The sequence below is a fragment of the Sebastes fasciatus genome, chromosome 20, assembly GCF_043250625.1.
Source record: "Sebastes fasciatus isolate fSebFas1 chromosome 20, fSebFas1.pri, whole genome shotgun sequence".
NCBI classification, from domain to species: Eukaryota; Metazoa; Chordata; class Actinopteri; order Perciformes; family Sebastidae; genus Sebastes; species Sebastes fasciatus.
In genome coordinates, this window is record NC_133814.1 from 5,349,329 (window position 1) to 5,373,403 (window position 24,075).

General features: G+C 41.1%; 1 protein-coding gene and 1 long non-coding RNA gene across 2 annotated transcripts in view; one reads left to right on the top strand and one right to left on the bottom strand.

Moving 5' to 3' along the window:
* LOC141758694 (uncharacterized) overlaps window positions 1-24,075 on the bottom strand; it is a 457,042-nt gene that overhangs the window by 357,802 nt on the left and 75,165 nt on the right. The window lies entirely within an intron of this gene.
* vstm4b (V-set and transmembrane domain containing 4b) lies at window positions 285-22,687 on the top strand. The gene is made up of 8 exons (XM_074619478.1): window positions 285-443; window positions 3,060-3,467; window positions 15,463-15,516; window positions 15,759-15,866; window positions 16,281-16,314; window positions 16,421-16,545; window positions 17,964-18,028; window positions 19,450-22,687. The coding sequence occupies exons 1-8, from the start codon at window positions 392-394 to the stop codon at window positions 19,573-19,575; spliced, it is 972 nt and encodes a 323-aa protein (XP_074475579.1). The 5' UTR covers window positions 285-391; the 3' UTR covers window positions 19,576-22,687.

Genomic DNA, 24,075 nt, shown 5'->3' on the forward strand with positions numbered 1-24,075 from the left:
GGATTAGGCAGTTACAGTTAGGGTTAGGGTAAGTCTCCAGGAAATTAATGTAAATCAATGTAATGCCCTCAAAAGTCATGAAAACACGACTGTGTGTGTGTGTGTGTGTGTGTGTGTGTGCGCGTCCTCGCACATGCTCACCTGTCTGTTTCTGTGCATATATGTGTTTGTGCGCGTGCACGTGAGCCGGCCAAATGTGTTTTCACTGTGTGTGACATGAGGGGGGGGAGGGGCGGAGGGAGGTTCTGAGTAGAAACAGAGCGTCCAATGTTTCATATTACACTCCTCAGCTGGAGGAGAAAAAAAGAAGAAGAGGAGGAGGAGGAAACCTGGGGCTTCTTTTCTTCAGAGGCATTTAACTGGGAGTTTATGGAGGCTGCAGAAGTGGAAAATGAAGATCTCCTCTGTGGTCTTCGCTCTCCTGACTCGAGCACTGCTTGGAGGTAGGAAAAGTTTATTTTGCTTCATGTGGATGTGGTGGAGATAAAATGTGTTTCACTATTTTTCAGAGAAGTTTTGCAGAAAATCAGAGAGGATGATGGGTTAGGAGTTGGAGAAAGATAGTTTTTGTAGATAAGATGGTCTGTTAACTAAAACTTCTTTCCAGTTTCTGCTGAAATAAAGATAGTTCTAGTAAGATTTCAGGGGTATGTTGGTGAGAAAAAATAGCAAGTTTATAAAAGTTGCTTGTGTTTGCAGGAATGAGAGAGAATTCCAAAAACTGAAAATGTGTGGTTGTCAAAGTAAAACACAGCTTTTAGTTTCACATCTACATTAATTTATGGTCATTTCAGTGATCTTCTGTCAAAACAGATTATTTAATTGAAACAAAACAACACTTTTCAGCCACTCAACTATATTTTCCTTGTTTTGTTCTGTCACTCAAAACTAAATGAAAGACAAAACTGTAAAAAGCACTGACTTTAATTACGTGCTGAGCTGAAAGCATCTGAGCTGTGTGACAGTAAAATGTTTGTGTGTCGTGGAAAGTGGGCATTATTATAACGAATTGCGCAAGGTTGGGAAAACGTGATGTGTGATGATATATTGTCATGCAGCAGTAAAGTTTGTTCCTCAATATTCATGCAACGTATGTCGTAACATGCCAAAAACAACACGTCTGTCAGCGTGACGGAAAGGAGTCTGTTGAGCAACAATGACCAAATTAGAAATGTAGACTGTATGGATTTAAATATGAAATATAGCTTTTATTTGAGCAACAAACTTTCACCATATTTGTTGGGTTGATTGTTATTCTTTCATGCTCCTTTTTCAAGTCAGGCTTTAGGCACTTGTAATACATACCAAATCATACCAGTACTTTTTTTATTTTAGGGAAAAGTTCATGAGAAACATTTCCTCGCATTCTTGTTAATTGTATAGTGAGTCAACTGATTTGAACTGCATGAATATATAGTGAATACCAAACTTAATCCCATGACAGGATGACCTATCTTTGACTTTTTCTGAGCACTTTTAGGACTTCCCGTCCATGTCGACTAAAACACTGAACAGTCGAAATGACCAGATAATTTTTTACCCTGAAAAGAATAGTTGACAAATTGTTGACAGATAATGAAAATAATATCAAGTTTGAACATATTTCATGACAACTGAGCAAATGTCATCTGCTGTCTGTGATATCATCAAAAGTAAAAGTGGACCTTGAGGTAGTTTGGTCAACTGCTGTTTCCATGGTCAAGAATCATTGACGTGTTTAAACTGTGATTTCCGTATTGCTATGAAAACTCCTAAAACTTGCTTTTAACCTCAGACAAATATTATAGTGCTTGGACCACAGCATCTTACACTGTAAAATGTCAATCAGATTTAATGACATTTTTGTAATATTTAATATTACATTTGTTATTATTTGCCATTTATTAAATTAGATTAATCAGTTTTTTAAAGTTGAATCAATTAAAAATTCCAAATAATCACATTTAGAGCCATTACATTGCCATATGTTCAACTTGAGGTTTAAAATAATAAGCTGGTATTGTGTAATACCAGTTTGAAATTGTCATTTTGCGTGCAATAACAACGGCTTTGTTGCTTTTGGCGTGTCATGTGTACCCCATGTAATCTGTAATGACTGCAATGCAAATGCAGTGTTCGTGTCCCAAAGTGCTGTTGAGTAATTTCAGGTTATGTTGGTGATGTTTGTGACATGTTTTTCGTACTTATGTTATGTTGTTTCTGTATGTATTTTACTAACGTAGCTATTCTAAGCCCAACCATGATATTTTTCCTAAACCTAATGTGAAAGTAAAGAAGTAAAAATGGTTTAGTTGCCTAAACCTAACTGCGGCCGATACCGTAGTTTTGTTACCTAAACATACTGTAACCGCGACCGTTTCACAATAACAACGTGGCAGTAAAAAACGCGAAAAGCCATTTCGCAATGTTAAGCCAGTAGCATATAAATGACACACGAAATGCCTAAAATGCGTTATCATGACGCACGGAAATGTCGTGCTATTTATACGATTTCTAATGAAAAATTAACGAATGATACTGGTCTAAATGTAGCTTCTAAAATTACAGAAAAAGCAGTATTGATAAGGCTGTGTGTCATAAGCAGAATGACTGTACTGCTGATTAGTCATCTTGAGAACTGTGTAGTCTCAAGATGACTACACAGAACCTTTCTCAGTTAAGTCAGTGAGTTTTACGTTGGAACAACTAAATAACAATCCAAACAAAGTAGATAAAGTGTTCTATTTTAGTTTCAGCTCTTACAGTGTATTTAACCGTCTGTGGTATGGACAAAACAATGGCAAGACAGGAAACAGCTGAATGTGTTTAGAGAGATGCCTCAACCCTGTCAAAATCAAAGGGTTGCTGTAACCAACATGCAGTCAAAACAAGAAGGAGCATGGCTTCTTCACATGGGTTTTGTTAAGACACAACCTGCATCCACTTCTCTGACATCTTGTTCTGCTTATAAGGGATTGGATATTATCAGATAGTCATCGGTCATCCAAACACATCCAGACATCTTTATACTACATGCTGCTCCAAATGGTTCTAAAATAACTTGTATAAATCTCTTCCAGATTTGTGTTTGGCCATCAACGTCACCATCACCCCTTCCCCCTTCACGGTGGCACAGGAGGGTGAAAACATCACACTCTCCTGTGTCGTATCCCAGCGGCGCCGCAACGCTGCTTTACCAGTGGTGAAATGGACCTTTCTGCCAGAGGGCACGGACCGGCCTGAAGACGAGCTCCTCATCGCCCGCGTCAACATGAGGAAAGCCCGTTTCTATGGCAACTACACAAAAAGTTTCACATGGCCCAAACTGAAGCTGACGGTGGTGAAGCAGGGGAAGATATTTGACCTGGACATCTTGAATGTGTCCGAGGGGGACCGGGGGCTCTACATGTGCCGGGTGCAGGAGTTTAAAAAGCACCAGGACCGCTGGAAAGCCTCGACGAACTGCACCGCCGCTACTGAGCTCAGAGGTGAGGGCTGGACTTACTGTTTTAGTTTTTCCTGTGCTTTTCTTATCACTGGAAGATTTACCAAGCAAGCACTGTGTGAGCATCGCCCTGCTTCACATTTGTTGTGCTGCAGATAAATCGTTGAGGACAAGACCATTTTAGTGGAGTCCACATTGAAGCCAGACAAGAATGGTGCCAAACACACATATTTTGCCAAATGACTAAGCCAGGGTACAGTGGTTCAGACCAATGGAAGTCCTCTAAATGCACGCAAAGCAGTTTGACAGTGTATCTAGCCAGGTTTAGCCAAAAATCTGATTCGATACTAAGCTAAATCGAACACAAATTGTATTTTTATATATATATATATACAATATGTTGTGAAATATTGCATTGATTCTCCAAAACACTGTATCGATTTTTAATCAACCTCTTAAAATTCCAACGGCCTGCCGTCAAGCCTAGGCGCTATTCGATCTTTTAGGGGTTGTAACGAGCTCAGTTTTAAAGTTAAGGTGAAGGTACTGGGACCATATGAAACTAGAAATTAATCCATTGGTACCAGCCATGTCGTACTAGCTTGTCGCGAAGGAGGCAAAATAACACTCCAATTACGCTAAATCTTGACAAGGAAAAACTAGCATAGGGTCACACAGCGGTCCTTGGCCTCTGACCTCAAAATATGTGAATGAAAATGGGTTCTATGGAAACCCAAGAGTCTCCCCTTTACAGACATACCCACTTTATGATAATCCCATGCAGTTTGGGGCAAAAACCATGCAGTTTTTCGCACGTTGTATGAATTTGTTATTTTGCCTTTTCTAATGTGGTGTGTTTCTGGTGTGTTCTTAATACTATTACAGTTTTCCTAAAAATCTCAATATATTGCCTTGCTTACTGTATCACAATATATTGAATCGTTACCCCTGTATCATGATACGTTTCATATCGTCAGATTCTTGCCAATAAACAGCCCTAATATGTATGCACATAATGATGACGTATTGGTTATTGGTATGTGCCATTTAGCAGTTGCTTCAGAGTCAGGAATGATTCATCATCATGCAGTACAGATTCACAGATATATCTGAACTAATTATTAGATGCTGTTAATTTCTAGCTATCTGTTATTAAACATCTATTTAGTCCTTAAAATATCCGTAAATACCAGTAGGATGTAGTCGCATTAAGCGGCAACCAACTGTTTGTCCTTTCTGGGCTACTGTAGAAACATGGCGGTGCAACATGGCAGGCTTCGTGAAGAGGACTTGCCAAGCTCCCAAAAAGAGCTCCGGGCCTTGAAGCAAATTTTCATAGTGGCCAAACAATTGGAATTACAACTTCCGTGTCCGTCACGTGATGCCATTGGGCCCAAAAATACTTTTTCCCATAGACTTACATTGGGAAAGAGACGTCTGTAAATCAGCGGATAATTATTTTTGAGGTAAATCAACTTCCCAGTATGACCACTTGAATAGCCCTTATTTAATTATTTATTTATTACGTCCTAAAATTTGTAAAATGCACTAATAGCCAAATCCAGAGTTATTTTCTTTCTTCCGTTCATGTTGCCCCAAGTGAAGGAGTTCAAGTACCTCGGGGTCCTGTTCGCGAGTGAGGGGACTATGGAACGTGAGATTGACTGGAGAATAGGAGCAGCAGGGGCGGTATTGCATTCGCTTTACCGCACCGTTGTGATGAAAAGAGAGCTGAGCCGGAAGGCAAAGCTCTCGATCTACCGGTCAATCTTCGTTCCTACTCTCACCTATGGTCATGAGGGCTGGGTCATGACCGAAAGAACTAGATTGCAGGTACAAGCGGCCGAAATGGGTTTTCTCAGGAGGGTGGCTGGCGTCTCCCTTAGAGATAGGGTGAGAAGCTCAGTCATCCGTGAGGGACTCGGAGTAGAGCCGTTACTACTTTGTGTTGAAAGGAGCCAGCTGAGGTGGTTCGGGCATATGGTAAGGATGCCCCCTGGGCGCCTCCCTAGGGAGGTGTTCCAGGCACAACCAGCTGGGAGGAGGCCACGGGGAAGACCCAGGACTAGGTGGAGAGATTATATCTCCACACTGGCCTGGGAACGCCTCGGGATCCCCCAGTCAGAGCTGGCTAATGTGGCCCGGGAAAGGGAAGTTTGGGGTCCCCTGCTGGAGCTGTTGCCCCCGCGACCCGACCCCGGATAAGCGGTTGAAGATGAGTGAGAGTTCATGTGAATGAGCATGAACATAATGAATTAATGAATTCAATCATTCATTTCTGCCAATAGGCCCCCCTAAATCCTACACACGAGGACATTGTTTCCCAAACTTGGATGACTGATGAAGAGTTTCCCAATATGCAAATTAGACATTATAATTTTAGACATGGTGAGTTCTAATGACTGTCAAGCTACTGTGCTTAAGGGCTCTCAAGTAGCATAGCCTTGATTGTAGTTCATTAAGGGTCCTGTCCGTCATTTATAAAATGTCCAATAGCAAAGAAACGTCTTCATTTTAAGTGAGTGGAATTAGTACTAAAATTGGGGTCCTGGGCCAAAGAGAGGTGGGGAGCTTCTGGCATTGGGCTGCTCCAATTCACTCTTGGTAGCAGAAACCAGTAGCTGTAGCCCAGTTTCTCATACAGTGACATCACTGCTTTTGATGCTGTAGGGCGGAGACTTGACAGCTACTTCTGAAACCACAACAGAAGCAATGACAAATGCTGTTTTGATAATAGTAAGACCGCAAAACAGTTTGACGCAGATGCCAGGTTTGTCTGCAGAGCTCTTCTACAGCCAGCAGAAGAAAACTGTGACTGCTATTGGGCAGCTCCCAGCTGTGAACACATGAATCTGTTTCTGACAAACTTCATGGATGCCCTGTTAGCTCTCCCTCTCAGTAATTTAGACCTCAAAAATATGACTGTGAAGGAGTGAATGTGATAAAAATACACTGAAGATAGCAGAAAAACTATTTATCTTAGGGGAGCAGTTCTGCATCTCAAGTAGTAGCAGTTTCTCTTACCACAACTGGATGATGCAAGCCATCTGGCTGAAGAGGCAGTGAAGTGGGTTCACGGAGCAAAAGCACTGTCCTGCTTTTGATTTGGGAGGGGAAATGTCATTGGTTAGGAGCAAATCTGGAGATAAAAGGATCCTCCATCGCAATAAGTTGCGGCTTTGACGGAGTAGACCTTGGAGAAAGAGCAGAGGGAGTGTGAGGTTTCAATGCCACCGCTGGCACATGAGTCGTTCACACAACGGAATGGATGACAAATTCATTGGTACCAGATACTGCCAGAAATCCCTTCACTTTCATAAAACCAGAAACACACTTAAAACGCTTTGTCATTTTTTCCTTTGCGTCTGTCAAGCTTTCTGTGCTCGCAAAGAAATATGCAATTTGCAACAATAATAATGACAGATTTACCATACCATTTTTTTTTTTGTATTTTTTTAAACAACGGGCCATCAATTTCAGACAGAGGTGAGCAGGTCTCTGATTTATCGCCAGCAAGCATCAATTGGCCGGCTAGTAGATTTTATCAGTTGTAGCTACCTAGCTAATTTAGCTAACGTTAGCTCCCTGATTAGGATGAAAACATTATCTCAAGCTGAACTTCCAGGGTTTCCAGCTGACTCGTTTTCAAATCAGAAGCTTGTACAAGGGGTCTTAAATATAGGCCTACACGTGATGGCTACACACATGATGTTGTAAAAGATTAGATCAGATTAAAAAGCAGCAGCTGCTCTGATAGCACCCTGGCTTCCACAAAGTCGGGAAATACTACACGTTCTTGGGTGTGCAAGTCGTCGATGATAGCCTAGAGGCTAGTTAGCCGGACATGCTAATGTGCAGCTTATGATAGAGCAGAAAAACACACTATTTAATTCATCCTTTACACTTTTGCTCGTGTTTGTGGTTTTGGAAAGGCTAGAAATAAAGACAAATTAAAATCTTGACAGACATGCCGTGACTAGTTACAGATGCTAAGATATGATTGGACAATCACAATTCAGGAGAGGGGTTTAGACCATAGACTGTGTGGGCGTAGTCACCGTGACATCACCCATTGTTTTGTGGACTGCCGTTTCAAAGCCTTGAGTTCAGCATTTTTGTCGTCGACATCTTGGTATTTGACTGTCACCATCTTGGTTTTTGGCCGTCGCCATGTTGTTTTTTTGCAACCAGAAGTGAGGGTGGAGATAAGTGCAACCGAATGCTTAATAAGACATTTTCAGTCAACCAAAAAGGTTATAATTAACTTTCATGAACTGAAAATACACTGAGAAAGGGTTAAAGTTCAAAGACGAAAACACTACTAAACAGACTCTAGCTCCAAATGATGTCAAAAGCGCAAGATGGTAGCCAAGATATTTTGATATTGGGATATTTTCATTTCTGTACAGTGGGAGGAAGTGGGGACACGTCGTCCATCTAATTATACAGACTATGGGTTTAACGCGTCAGTCAATTGCTTGTCCCGTGTCTACAGGAGTGGGATGTACTCTTCTGTGTTTGCTTTTGTTAATGAAGTTTGGGTTTTTCTGAATGGTGATGCTAATGCTAATCAAAATTTTCTTTGATTTACTCGTAACAGACTGGAAATGTGTCACGTTCTGATAGCTTTTTCCCACAGAAAGAAATACCAAGCATTTAGAGGAGCAAATGCAGAAATGCTTCATGAAATGGCTTTAGGTCCAGATAGTGTTGTGTTAAAATAGGAAGCAGTTGGAGAAGCATTAATGTGAAATAGTTTTTAGTGATGTTAAGTGGTTTATCTAAGGAATGAGTGCATCACGAAATGTCATTCTTGCAACAATATAAAGACAGTTCATATTATTTAAGCTCATTGCTGTAGTGCCTACTGTCAGTGTTCAACAACACTAGACGTTGCTCACCACATTTTCCATGGAAGTGTTCCTACAGGCTGTGACTTTCGGGGTGTCCACAGCCAAGTGTGGGCCCGGGCAGACACGCAGTCCCTACCGAGAGCTGTTGACATTGGCCTGGACATGGAGTTTCCCTCCCAAAAGTAGCACAGACAGAGTCCAGAGAGACTCAGCAGAATTGGAACAAGAGATAGTTGTGCCGAGGAAGCTAATGTTTGAATGTTTGTCTGCAGTGACAGTCGAGTTGGCATGTGGCTTGTGTCTGGCTCTTAACCTTTCGTGGTCAAGGATGTGGAGAGGGCTATTTTCATCCAAGGAAGCGCCGGTCCATTGTGGTTTCAGAGATATTAATAAAGAGGCCTACGGCGACATTTTTGAATGAATACTGCAATTATGACATGAATGGCAATACATGCCAAAAATAAAACTGAATTTATTTTTCATTACACAACAGGAGTGAGAGGAAGCCCAAAATACCTCCCTTGTTCATCAGATTGTTGAGACTACCTCCAAACACAGCTTCACAGCCTCTTGCAATTTGGATATTACATTGGTTATTTATGGATTTAGATTTATTTTCTAGTAACAACCCTACTTTGCTGCTTATGCCATCAAATTTGATCAAAGGCTGTATTTTTACCATATGCACGCGCATGTTTACAATTCCTGTTACAAATCCAAATTTGAATCACCAGAATCTGGTTCTGAAAATCTATTTATTTAAGTTTATTTTGAATATTAAGAAAGATAAGAATACATTTTGGTGAATGGTGTCTGCTTAGAGCGAGAAGTACAGCAGTTTTTGGTTGGTAGGGGACGTTAAACCCAACTTAAAATCAGTTTAAAGGTGCAATCTACCAATTTAGCATAATACTTCCATAAAGTTGGAGAACTTCTGAGAGACAGATTTACAAAAGGAATAGTCAAGATCGAAGCAGCTCAGCCCATGATATTCAGACTTTAAGCTTGTACGGAGTTTGAGTTTGAGTTTAGCTCCAAAAAATGCTGGATCCTACATTTCCCATAATGCAACTGAATAGCATCCTTTTATCAGACACTTGCTGCCGGGTAAATGCCCACATCTTTCAAACTCCATACCCCCAGTTTGTCATTCAGGCTGTCCATAAACCTTTAAATACATTTAAATCTATAAAATTCAGGGAAATCTCTGCACTGCGCTCATACGACAGTTTAGGCAGATAAGGCCGTCCAAACCGACGGTGCTGTTGTGGAATCGTAGAACCCACCCTGCAGTTTCCCCCTAGGTTAACACTGTTGGCTCTGTCAGCAGTGTTGCCGTTCATTTCACTATTCGCACTATTAGCACCATTAGCCAAGAGCCGCTGGCTCAGTCGTCACCGTGTTGAGCGCCGTGCGGAGGCAATAGAAATGCTCCCAATCTCGCATTTAGCACCTTTAACTATTCAATTTTGTAAGTCACCATATGACTAATGAGTTCCTAATGCAGAACACTGTCCGGGATCTAGATTGAGTAGTAATGGACAGGCCAAAGCTCTAACAAGACTGGAAACTATTTCTGCCCAGCAGACCAGCAGTCAGGGGTATTCCTTCCCAGTATCCACACCAACGGTTGACAGCTATGATAAATGTCAGCTACACATCTGAGGGGTTAAAACCCCTCTGGGACCATTGTTGCTGGTCTCCGCCACTTCATATGAGAAACAGCAGGCGACTGAGACTTTATGCGCACAAGTGTGTGTCTTTGTGACGTCAAAGTGATGGAATTCCTGCGGTCGGATAACATTAGGTGACCAGGTGTTTCCACAATCACACAAAACTCCCATTACTCTACTTACTACTGCTATAATAAACACAACCAGAGAGGTCACAGGGTTTGAGGGCAGAGCACCGTGTGGACACAGCCTCCTCTTGGCATAAACAAACTCAACTCGTAGGTATTTCTATAACACATGTGGGCGACTGCAAGTTAACAACGGTGCTTCCAGGGCCAGCTCTAGTCCTTTTTAGACGAAATCTGGATTTGGAGCCCCCCCATAGGCAGTGGAGCCGCTCTAGGGTTAGGGTTCTGGGGGGTTGAACCCTAGCCCCGTAAACCACAACAAACATCAGACATCACAAATTTTTCATAAATAACTGTATTTATTATAATATAAATAAACAATTGGTCCCTGATATTGTTGGCTTAAAAGTGTTTAGTCAGTTTCACTACAATTTACACTTTTATTAACAAATAAGTGCGGTTGGGCAGATGAAAAAGTGTGAGAAATAGTTACAGGGTTATCCAGTTATTTGTTCATTTGTTACCTCAATGCAGAAAATGAGGAAGGGTGCCTACCATCATTTTATATATTTTTTTATATTATTATTTAATTTTTTTAGAGGGAGACCAGCGCCCCCATGAAGGTGGCGCCCTAGGCGACTACCTATATGGCCCATGCCTTAAGCCGACCCTGGGTACTTCCATGAGCTACACAGATGTGGCATGGGTTTGGTATAAGTATAGCTAGAACATAGAACTCTGGGTATTGTATTGGCAGCTTCAAAGGAAAGAAAATCTGAAATATCGCAGTTCTAGGGTCACAAACATCTCAGAGTCCAATAAAATAGGCCTATGTTTACCAACATAATAGGGACACAGCAAATGTACTGAAAGATGCTAATTCTCAGAAGAGAAGATACAAAAGATAGCAGGAAGTTAAAGGGTGAATTATTCAAAGCTTTGTTAAGACACACAACGTCGCTGTGTACTTACATTCATCCCTAGTCATTTATAATACAGTGAATCAGAGCAGTGACTGACTCAGTGGATGGCAAAGACACAGAGGATCATTATTCACTCCAGTACTCGTCTGTGTATTGATGTTTACAGCTTTGGGTCTGTTGGGGCACAAAAAAGAGCCACGAATCTGAAACACAGTCAGGAAATGAATGCAACTCTGTGACTCTGATGAACAAAAAGTAACGTGTTTGAATGTTTCCACTGTAGTCCGATGCAGTCCTCAGCCATTCAAAAGTTGCTTTAAAAAAGAAGCCATTTTTCTAGATGAGGATAAAAGTCAGTTTTATGGCACACAGTGCACCAGATTTATCCCGTTTCTGATTATTCCAACATGTACAACTGCCACACTGACAGGGCTGCACAGAACCTGAGGCAGAAACACCACACACGTCATAGATGTTATCGAGATTTATGCCGTGAATAATTCGTTGTGAAGGAAGGGCGGGTCTTAGAATTAAATCGCCTGCCATTTCAAACAAGTGGGAGAAAGTCTTGTTTGAAATATTATCTCACCCAGAAACTGTGCAGCGATTGCAGTGTTTGTGCCATGCACCAATGCATTTGCTCTAGTTTTACCACTGATACTACTAATATTCACTGGTGGTTTTAAGATTTTCATGGACAATGATACAAGCTTTGCCAATAACATAACAACCACACGACCTAAAGTAGACCGCTTACGAGTACCATTCATTGTTACAAACACCTGCCGGAAGCTAACACATTTGAGAAACTTTACTCCGAGTGACTTTTGCCTTTGATATTCTTAACAAAATATCTAATTTGTGTTCAGGAAAAATAGCTCATGTACAGTAAATAGCTTTTGTAGTTAAAGCTACAGTTGGTTACTTTAATAAAAATAGCTTTTTGTCATATTTGATCAAACTGTCACTATATCCTGAGAGTAGTACATGGGACAGATATTATGTGAAAATATGATGTTCCTCTTCCTCTTTTTAGTGCTCTTAATGGTATTTGCAAAATTCCATCGTGCCCAAAGAAAAACAACCAATCAGAGCCGAGGGGTCTCTAAAACAGCTGTCAATCACTGCTTGTGAAGCCTGTGAATGCCTATCAAACTGTCAAACTAGGAAGCGCTGATCAAATATGAATCAAGATTCTGTTACTGTAATGCTTATTTCTCACCTCAAAATGTTTTCAGAAACATATTCTAGTGTACCGTTCAGCTGTAAGATGAAAACGTTTTTGACCCGGCGGCCATGTTGAAAACAGTCAAGCCAAAACCCAGTAGCCTACTGCCCAGAGCAAACTTTTGAGGTAGGGCGCAGAGCCTTGCGGATGCAAAGCGCAATGCAGGTATAATATGTCATCGAAAAGTGCGCAAGGAACGCCATTCACTGTTTCTAGGCAACAACAACAGTTGCAGCTGTTATCTCATTGGTTGCGCTTTGAAAGGTCAGCGGCAACAAGGTCAAAGTTGAAACAATTTTAACTTTTTGCGCAGCGCTCGCTGGCTCGGTGGTCACGTAGAGGGTATCGCTTCCGCCTAGTCGACCGGCAATGCTCTCCCCATAGGACAACAATGGCGTAGCCAGCACAGAGTGATTTTATCGCTGATCATCTGTGGGCGGCTTGAGAGAATCCTTGGCTCTGATTGGTTGTTTTTGTTTGGGTGCAGTGAAATCTTGCAAATGCCATTAGGAGCACTAGGAGGAGGCAGAGGAATCTGATTTTTTTCACAGATTATCTGTTGCATGTACTACTGTCAGGAAATAGTGACAGATTGAGCAAATATGACAAAAGGTTTTTTATTATAGTTACCAACTGTAGCTTTAATCTCCAGGAAATAAACACTATGTCCATCTTATTAACTAGGATAGCTTAATCAGCAACAAAGAAAACAAATCTCAGACTTTTTGTCCATTTCTTTCTCCAGTGTTGACTTACATTTGCTGTCAACTGCTACTTGGCCAGCAAACCAAGCTACGTCTTTGCGATTATTATGGCATTTCATCTTCTTTTGTCCGCGTCATTTTGATTTCTATTTTTCATTGCTGGCAATCTTTGAAAGTTAAAGCATCAAGTCGACTTGGCGAGTAAATCTGAGAGGCTAATCTGTGTTTTTTCACCACACATTTTGATTTAAGCACAGCCCTAAACTGTTTAAACTGCAAACCATCTCATATCTACAAAGTAAATATTTGGCAAAAAAAAAGAAACTACAACAAGTTATATTTTGTCTATATGCCTTTAAAAGTGACTGAGGCTGGTGCTTCCAAACAGTAGAATGTAGGTCACATATGGTCAGTGTAGGGTTAGCGGTTTCACAGATGGGGACCGAAAGGTATCTTCCTTACAGTGAACAGTTTGAGGACTGTTTGGTCCATAAAAGCCTTCAACCAACAGTCTAGAGAAAAGGACTGAGGAAAGTATTGAAACAAGGTGAAAATTTCAAGCACCTTGGTCCAAACCAACTGAGTTGAAAGACATGGTGGATTTGCACTTTAGTTTTTAGAGTTTTAGGATTTGATCCTCTAGTTTTGAACACAAAGAATTGTCTGAAGCACTAATGCAGGATCGATGCATGCAGGGAGAACCCACTCCTACTGTGTCAATGCAGTTTTTGAATCATCTGAAGCATGCGCTCATAGCAAGTTTGCCAGTCAGTCAGCAGCACAGCCAGTCTGCCTGTGGGAAAGTCTCCAGGCGGCGTGGCGAGCCGGCGTGGCGAGCCTGCCTGTCGTCAGCCTTTGGTGGTTTGGGGTATTTCAAGATGGCCTGGTGGGTGTCACTTCACGAGCTTCCTACCACCAGCTCAGCAAGAGTACAGCGGTGTTAAGACTACTGTGGTCACACGGGGTGGGGAAATGAGTGACTGTGTGGGGCGAGATTTCAGGTTGAGTATGGGAAACATATTTTCTCAGCAATTTTGGACACTAGCAGCACATAGCTGGGATTCTCATTACACAGATTAAGGCGGCATTCACCGGCCTTTGATTCCCCACTGGTGCTCATACAGTATTTCATTAGTAAGCCATAACTATATAAGATATGGTTCGCTGAAAAGACTATTTAAGTCACATCCATTTTAATGAGCTTCTCTTAGTTCTCGTTATGGTGTGCACTTTAAAGTTTTGTCTGCACTGACTTTGCTAAATCCCTCCCTCAAATACTGATTGTCCTGTCAGTGCTGCTCATACAGTAATTAGGCGTGGCAGGTCTGTCAAGCAGTTTAAAGGTAGCGTCGGTAATCTTAAACCTGCAGTAGGCAGAATGTTTTCGGCATCATTGGGCAAAAATTACATAATAATCTTTCAGCATATTGTAATTCAAATGTTCTGAGAGATAACTAGACTTCTGCACCTTCTCATGGCTCTGTTTTCAGGCTTTAAAAAAACACAAGTCATTTCAGAGAGAGAGTGTTCCTATTGGTTGTTCATTCAACGGAGGCAGCTGTCAAGCTCTCGCGAACACCGATCAAGTGGTCAAATAAGGCAGTGTTGATCAAATATGAATAAATATTCTGTTACTGTAATGCCTATTTCTCTCCTCATATGTTGTCAGAAACATCTTGTAGTGTACTGTTTAGCTGTAAAATGAGAAAGTTTTGCTCCGGCTGGTGGGCGGTGCTTGGTATTTCCTCAACTGATCTCAACATGGCTGCCGGGTCACAAACTAGAGCTCGCTTTAAAACTGAGCCTGCTACACCCTCCAAAAGATCGATTGCGTTAATGCGTTAAAGAAATTAGTGACTTTAAAATGAATTTGCGTTAACGCGCTAACTTTGACAGCCCTAATAAATATATTTTCATTATACATATACTTTTACTACATTCCTGTTTACATTAAGTTTATTCATTTGCAATACTGTCACAATCTTTTTTATTTTATTCATGTTTATATTTTAGCCCTATGTTTTAACTTGTACTGTTTTATGTCTTAGATTCTCATTTTGCCTTTACTTGCATGATTTTCTGTTTTTTTCGTTTTTGTTGTTGTTTTATACAAATTTGATGAGCATTGTTGGAGGGAGCCTGAGATCCAAGATTTTCATTGCCAACGACTGCTTCTCTGTAATTGTTGTGCATACGACACTAAAGAACTTGAAACTTGTTAAGGTCAAAAGAGAGGGTGACGGTCAGAGCAAGGGTGGATGTGAGGTGAAAGTTTACCCCTCACCCTCAAAACCAACTGTTTGCATTAATTCATCCCACCGAGGTTAAGGTCGAGCCCTCAGGACAGCGTGATTCAGAGAAGGGATCAGGCAGGGAGGAGGCCAACCTTGGCTCGTTGTCTTCCTACAATTAGCTTTATTTAAACTGTAGCCAGCGTGTAATCAGGCGGCAGGGAGGCCACAGTGATGACTGTGGATTTAACATACTTCTCTTCTCTCTCTCTCTCTCTCTCTTCCTTTCTCCATGTAGTGCACGTCCTACCGACCACCAAGGCCAAAGAGAGCCTGTGGAGCTTGTTTGAAGGTAAGTCATCATATTTTCAGTGTGTTAAGTGTGTGTGTGTGTGTTCGTGTGTGTGTGTGTGTGTGTGTGTGTTTGTGGTGGACTGGCAGGCAAAAATAGCCCAACCCAAAGGATATAGTACAGTGCCTTAAATAGCTCAGCAAAACATGTACTTTTTTTTTTCCTTCTGATTTTTGTGTATATAGCCAAGGCATGAGGCTGATGTGTGTGTGTGTGTGTGTATACATATTTTTGTGTTTCAGATGTGTACCTGTGTGCAGTGCTGATCTGCTCAGTGGGTTTGCTGTGTATGTGCATGTTCACGGTGACCGTAACCTGCCAGTTCATACAGAGGAAGCAGAGGTTAAAAGGTTAGCAGCAAAATCAAGATAACGGTTTGGTCTAGAAGGTAACCCACAAATTGTGAAAACTTGCGAGACTCGCTACCCGACGACCTATCACGACCTTAATCATTCAAGGTCGATGACTAACCTTAACCATCTCGCGACAGTTTCACAACTTTTGGGTTACCTTCTAGACATGACCCAAGATAACTCTCCACTGACCTTTGACCTTTATCAATCTGGCTCTGATGCCTCCATTTTCTCCGTTGTCCTGTTTCTACGATTCCTTCTATCGTTTTCTGTCGAACTCCTCTTCTTTCTTCCGATGTAAGAACCCCTACACAAACTCAACTTTGTGTAGAGATTGGAAGGTTGCTAAAGTACAATAACCTTTGTCTCCTAACCAGTTATTATGTTTCTAAATGTGTTCTATCTCTGCAGATAATTACCTCTTGGTCAAAAGCCATCAGAACAGGTAAGATTTTTTGGGTGACACAGCCTCACACATAGCCATTAAAAGTTAACGAATACTCAAATGTTCTTAACTGCACTGAACCTCTGGTAATCTGGTCTCACTCCAGCTCAGGAGAGACCGTCACCAGTATGGTCAATGTGTCTCCTGCTCTGCCTAAGAAGGAGAGGAGGTACAGGAAGAAAAGGAGCAGAGATTACCAAGAGGAGATACCACCAGAGATACCAGCAAAAGGTAAACAAGTGTCTCCTACGGTTTTGTCGTAGGTACTATTGGACATCCCTCCAGGTTTGATATTTTCGCAGCAGCAAATAATCCCTGCAGCTCATTGTTGTCAGTGAGGAACAGCAGCAGAAATAGCTGAGCACGAGCATCAGTCCAAACTGAGGTTTACTCTTGGTTCATTTTGTTCTGCTTGGCTTTCCAAACATGAATTTTGTGCTGGCATTTGAGGTCAACATCCGCCCCGTCTACATATAAAATCTTGAGTTATGAGGTAGCATGTGGAATGTAACACATCATGTTTTTTTCACTGAAAGTAAAAAAACATTTTGAAAGTTATTTTGAGTTAAGTACCATCTTAATGATCGTCAAAACCCAACCGGTCGAGGCAGACGGCCGCCCATCCAGAACCTGGTTTCTACCAGTTAAAGGGGAGTTTTTCCTTGCCTTTGTCGTATAAGAATGCTTGCTCATGGGGGTTCTCTTGTTGGGTATCTAAATTATAGAGTATGGTCTAGACCTGCTCTATATGAAAAGTGTCTCGAGATAACTTCTGTTATGATTTGATGCTATATAAAAAATAAATTGAACTGAAATTGAATTGAATTGAACTCACTGTTGATGTTTTAAAAATCTAGTGAGAACTGTGTTGGAAAGGAAATACTACGGGGGGGATTGAAGTGTTTTAGGGCTGATAATTGTTGCTCTATTGTGCAACTGATGTCACTTTTAAGAACAATTTTAATTGTTAGAGGGATGTTTTGGCCACTTGGGGCCTTGTAAACACAACAATAGCTGTGTTGTCGTAGTTGTATGGATACGGTGTAACATATTAATTAGAGCTTTGGAGGTGTTGGTAGGTGGACTTTGTTACTTATCTGTTTTTCACTGTTTACAGTCTTCATGCTAAGCTAAGCTAAGCTAATCGGCTAGTGGCTTTAACTTCATATAAACACAAGAGTGGTGTTAATCTGAATAAGTGTATTTCCCAAAATGCCAAACTATTCCTTTAAATTGCGGGCTATAATACCAAAACATTGAGCTGAAAGATGTAAACCGCTGTAGTGCTGAGAGAGACTACAGGGTCGGGTGATAATTCTTCTTGGGTTCGTCTAGAGGCGATCCCTCTCACATTTATTTGATCCATTGTTAATATAAAATGCAGACTAGTGCAACTTTAAGCCAACAAAGTGAATGGTTCTTCTGTATTCCACTCAGAAGACCAAATACTTTGAATGAATTTTGAATATTAGAACCAGTAAGGGCCTTGGAACATACTCAGAACTATCTGTCTAGACACTATGTGAAGGGGAGCGCATGTTTGTGATTATAAATGGAGAGGTCTGGTTCTTGTTAGACTAGTACATATATACATTATATTTGCGAAACAGATCTCTGCAAAACCACTGACTTTTGTTTTGTCCCTGCAGCTCCCATTGGAGACAAAACACGGAAACCCAAACTTTTAAAACCACAACCAAGGAAAATAGTGTTGGTGAGTTCTATGCGTGCCTTTTTATACATTGTTTACCTTAATCATCATTCTTTGTTGTTGCCAAATGATCAGGTATCTACCCAGCAATCATTTTCTCCTGTTTTTACCCTACATGTGTGTGGCATATATCACTTTGAAGAAAAAGAGTACACATGCATTGGTGCCTTTTTCCTTAAACTAACATAGCAACTTACAAAGCAAGGCATTCATAGTGACAGGCTATCATTGTTATTGTGCCAGATATAATGGAGAGCAACCAGCGTGTGACACGAAAAAGCCGTATGAATGACGTAATTAGCAATGCTTTTAACGTGCAGCGAGAACAGCGTTCTTGCTCTTGGCGTGTCATTTGTACGCCATGTAGTCTGTACTGAAGCCAATGTATCGTAACGCATCCACGTAAAAATGCTAGACTCAAAGCTAGTGACGTAGAATACACAGTGAGGATGGGTCCAACAAACACAGGTCTTTCAACCAGGACACCAGTGTTCGAGGCCAGTGTTTTGCTTTGCAAGTTATGTTTCTCAGTGTTTTGCTTTGTAAGTTATGTTAGTTGGTGTTTTGCTTTGTAAGTTATGTTTCTCAGTGTTTTGCTTTGTAAGTTATGTTAGTCAGTGTTTTGCTTTGTAAGTTATGTAGTCAGTGTTTGCTTTGTAAGTTAGGTTAGTGCCGTTTGTCACGTGTTTTGTAGTGATGTTTTCTATACTTATGTCATGTTGTTTCCGTACGTATTTCACTTAGTTTACGTACTTATTTTAAACCCAACTAAGTGGTTTTGTTGCCTAGACCTAACTGCTGACGTTACCGTAGTTTTGTTGCATGGCGTACAAATGACGCACGAAAAGTCTAAAATGCGTCTACATGACACACGGAATGTCCTAGCAATGTTATGTCATTCATACGCCTTCCCGTGAGACCGGGTTGGACAGGAATGCCTGTAATCAAAAGTACCAAAAAATGTCATAAAATGTGCCACATAACCCAGGTTTAATTGGGTTTAAATTGTCACTGGAATGAAGTGACTCTGTGGCAACTTGGCATTTTAATGACACAGAATGCGGCAAGAGGTCATTTTTGACAACCTCAACCCAAGAGTCCTGTAAGGTGATGTCCACATGCAGCCTTCTCAAATTTACCAAACCAATGCTGTTAAGCAGAGGGAAACAAAGGAGAGAGAAAAACATCAAACTTTTTGCTTCCTTTGCTTGCAAACTGCTGTTTTGCATTTAACTCAGTTTAAAATATGTCTTGTGTGTATTCATACACTGACAGAAATCTCAAGCTTAAGATTAATGATGGAGTTCAACATAAAAATCTCTCTCAACCTCCCTGCTCGTTTTCTAACCACTGATACCACTTCCCTCCCTTGTCACCTCCCTCTCCCCCTCTCCTCCATCATTATTTTCCTCTTCCATCTCCAGCCGAAGATAGTGGAGGAGAATCTGACCTACGCAGAGCTGGATCTGGTGAGGCCAATTCCGGAAACCAAGGCGTCATGTAGCGGCACCGTGTACGCTCAGATACTGTTTGAGGAGCAGCAGCTATGAGAGGAACACACCACTAGTAACTGTGCCTTATGTAAAAAGTATTGTCTATTTATAGTCTGTATTATTTTGTATTCAAATGGTTTGAGAAGGGCAACATGTGTAGTGTCTCACAATTATGACACAATTGTACATATGATTTTATATGTTATTTGATATAACTTCCTTTTATAATGCAAAAGGGAATGTTTTGTGTACTGGAGTATTTCATTTAGATTTTTTGCACCCACGTTTGAATCCTGTGTAGCTTAAACTGGGAACACAATAGAAGACTAGAACTGATTTAGACCAGATGTGTCCATCGTGACAATTGGAGGGGAGATTGGAGAATTTGCAGGCTGATTAGAGCCTTCCCATCAAACAGGTTGCAACCCGATATCAGCAGGTTTAAGTCCTGTGGTGTGTGGTTATTACACCCATTGAGAGTCAATTTTACTCTAGGGTGAGTTGATGGGAGATATTGCTTTGCTACCATCTAATGAGAGTAATGCTGCCATTTCTTTATGGTCTATTTAAAAGAAATAATTAGACATTTTGGGTAATGCTTATCTGCTTTCGTGCCAAGGGTTAGATAAGGCAATTTATATCGCTTTCATGTTGGTGCGTCAAGTATGGAGCTAGAACCAAGAGGTGATTAGCTTAGCTTAGCATAAAGAGTGGAGGCTTGGGAAAACGGCTAGCCTGGGATTAGCTAGCTGGCTAACATGACTAGGGTACATTACGTGCTGTAACTGTTTATTGACAAACTGCTCCCAGTTGTTGTTTGCTATCAGGGGTGGAGCCAAATCCCTTCCCTGAGGTGAACATTTTTCATCCTCAACATTTATTGTGTTATGGTTTCAGAATGATGCAGACAGTTCGAGAACAATTACATACGAAATAGGATGCAGGCTCCCCGGGCTAGGGCCCCCGGACCTCAGAGGTTTGGGCTGAGCCCCAAATGTTTACAACGCCTAGCTTTGCCCCTCTTTGCCATTAAAAAAAATGTACGTACGCAACTCCCTGTAAAACCACAAATTGTTGTGTTTACATTTATGTATGTGTATGGATAAAACAAATGTTAGTTAGGAGAAAATGAGGCTAGCTGTTTAGCCCATCTTGCAGTCTTCGGGACTTTCCCAAGCTAAGCTATAGTCGCCTCCCGGCCCTAGCTTCATGCTTAATGTACAGGCATGATATGGATCTTCTCATCTAAGCTACAGTTTTTCCCAAAAATGTCTAACTATTCCTTTAAATTCATAAATGCACCTTATTTTAGAGACATTTAAAAAAAGAAAATACAAGAAGGCTCAATGTGTATGCAACAAAATGTCAAGCGATATACTGTATATTGGTTCCTTTAACTTTCTTAAGTCTTTGACATTGCCTAAGTAAGCCAGTTAAACTCACTTACACAGTGAATTATGGGAAACCCCATCAACAGATTTATGAAGGAGAGACAAAGTAAGTTCAAGACATCCGTTTATATGTATAGGAAGCAATGCCTTTTCAAATGTGATTTACTTCTAGTGTGTTCCCAGCATTATCTGCCTCACATCTGTGTTCAGTGTGTTTCTGTGTGTCCGACTGCAATTTATAATGACCACAACTCCACAGAGTTGATATGAAAGTAGCAATTAGCCCCCCGACCTCCCCCCCATAGGCAAGTACGTGAGAGCATGTGAGCCCTTTCATCTGGTGCCAACATCAACTTAACAGGCTGTTAGCGACACACACACAACCATACGTATAGGGTGGAGTTACATGTCGGCTAAACACCCTCGTAGGCTCAAAATTAAGGCACATACTATAAATCCAAATGGCTGCAAACAATTGGGACACCTGATCTACAAACAGGGACAAACCAGTGTTTGAACTATGTCACATTAATATAAGTCATACTTCAAATCTTAAGGCAATTTTGCTGTTTGAGATGAGATAAGAGCCAGGAGCCATATCGGCTGTGATCCCAAATACCTTCGTACGGTCTCCTTGCTTTCTCACTTTTCCGTGAATCCGAGTGTGAAAGTGCTTAGGCCTCTTTTTCCATTTAATGATCCTCTGGATTCAGGAGTGGAAAAGCAAAGGAGAGTTTTTTTAAACAGTGAACTTGAAACCCAGACACAAAGGCACCGGATCCCTCCCTTCCCCCAAGACTTCCACTATCTTATGTGAAGTTATCCGTGCAGATGGAGCCCTTCACAAATAAGTCTCACTTTCCGCTGCATGCCTGCTGAAGTCCATATTTGGCCCCGTTTTCGTCAAACGTTAGCTAAACCAGCTACTTATCGGCTAATCAGTAGTTAGAGAATAGGCTATGTAGTCACTTGAGTAAAATGATTTGACTCTTCTGCAAATTGAATATTATTTGTGGTATTTAGAGTTATGTAGTAAATTATGTAGCAAGGTTAGCCGCTAACCTTGCTTACATAGCTAACTATTAGCTAGCTAATAGCTGATATAGGCTTCACGTGACATTTATTGGATTGGTGTAGTGAAAGAGTCTCAAACAGACAGACGTTATATATGTCTGTTTGAAAATGCTGAGAAAGTCAAATGTATGTTGTACCTTCAATCAGCAGTTAAGCTGACTTCCAATATGGCTGCCAGCCAGGTGACACTTAAAAACCCAACAAATACAGTACAAGACCGCAAATTTATAACCCATTTTAACAGCAAGGTTGGTGGTTGTGGACTTGGACATTCTCTGTTCCCCTGCCTATATATTACATTTAAATTCAAACCACTATCGACCTCCATTTGTGACCATTCCAATTTTCCACTGTTCTCTTTATGTAGCCGATGTATTTCAGTTGCACAGTGTGTATTATCCATATAGCCTACTGTATAAAATGAGTGAAAGTGACCTTTCAGTGGCGGGCAGAAGTGTCTTAAAAATGCCCTTAGACTGTGAAATGTAAAGTTCCTTCCAGACCACATTGTCCTTAATGGGAGTCCACTAACTAGAACCATGTGTGTGAATTGTGCCGCCCCCTCTCTCCTTTCCTTTTCCCTGCCCACCACTGACCTCTGCATTCATCAACATTCCAGCATTTTCTTCTCTTGTTCGTTTTGTACCTTTCATCTGTACAGTAGTGTGTATCAGTAAGTGGAATAAATATAAAAGTGGATGTGAGCAGTTTGCTGCCAGAAAAGGTGTTTTTAACCATGCTAGCGGTGTTGCTCTTTGGATGGCGATATTGGTCTGCCCAAAAGCGTAGGTTTGCATAGAGACATGTCCCATTGGGTTAGGGTTAGGGTCCCATTGGGAGGACAGAATTGTCCCAACCAATATTTGAGTGAACTTGTTTGCGTTACCTTTGGCGTGAAGTCAAATTCAACCCAAATAAATCCCAAATAAATAGGACGACATTTAAGTAAGTAGTAACTCATGATAATGCATTTTAAGCTTTTCGCTTGTCATTTATACACCACGATTTAACGTCGTGAACAGGCGTTTTGTGTGTCATTTAACGCCATGTTGTTACTGTGAAATGGTTGCGGATATGTTTAAGCAACAAAACCAGTCTGTTCGTAGTTTGGCCGTGAATATCTGAGCATCTCCAAGCCTGGTGATATTCAAGTTACATAGTGATTAAGCGAACAGGAAATTTAACAATGCTTTCCCCCACCTGCTATCGTACCTGCCAAGCCTTTGCTGAGGGCACATTTAGCACGTCTTGTACGTACCGCACAGGAATATCAGTCTGAAATGTATTTCAAACTTAGTGACCTGAATTATCAAACAAAACAGCAACATCATACTATAACTCACGCAATATTCAGTACCTTTACCAGGAAACAAGCGGGGACACCACTGCAGCAACAGAAGAGGAGGATCAGGTTTCCAATTACTTGAAATGACTGTTTTGTGCACAGGCGGCAACCTCCAGTTCTGAAAAGTGAAGCCAATGCTGAAGTGCCTTAAACTTGCAATCTTTCTAATAGCCAACAGGGGGCGACTCCTCTGATTGCAAAAAGAAGTCTGATCGTATAGAAGTTTATGAGAAAATGACCCTACATTTCACTTGATTTATTACCTCAGTAAACATTGTAAACATGAGTTTATGGTCTCAATCGCTAGTTTCAAGTCTTCTTCAATACAGCATGATGTTCATTTAGTAAATTATGGTCCCATTTAGAGTCAAATAGACCGTAAAGCAGGGGATGCTTTAGGACGGGGCTACCTTGTGATTGACAGGTCGCTACCACGGCGTGGTCCGTTCTGTGAGTTTGCCACGTTTTCGAATTATAACTTTAATCCTTTTACAGTGTGTTTTCGGTTCATTAAAGTTAATTGTAACATCGTGGACGCCTAACAATGCCTCATTCAGCTTTCGGTTGTACTTAGCTCCACCCTCTTGTGTCACTTCTGGTTCCAAAAAAAAAAGATGGCGACGGCCAAAATGCTGAACTTGAGGATTCAATACCGTAGTCAGCAAAGCAATGGGTGACATCACAGTGACCACATCCACTTCTTATATACAGTCTATGAATGTGAATGTGAGGGACTGAAGTGGCCGT

Excerpts from the sequence above, each read along its gene's own strand:
- vstm4b (XM_074619478.1), top strand. The coding sequence starts at position 392 with ATGAAGATCTCCTCTGTGGTCTTCGCTCTCCTGACTCGAGCACTGCTT. Across the intron at positions 3,468-15,462 it reads CGCCGCTACTGAGCTCAGAG|TGCACGTCCTACCGACCACC; the intron begins GTGAGGGCTGGA and ends TTCTCCATGTAG. Across the intron at positions 18,029-19,449 it reads AACCAAGGAAAATAGTGTTG|CCGAAGATAGTGGAGGAGAA; the intron begins GTGAGTTCTATG and ends TTCCATCTCCAG.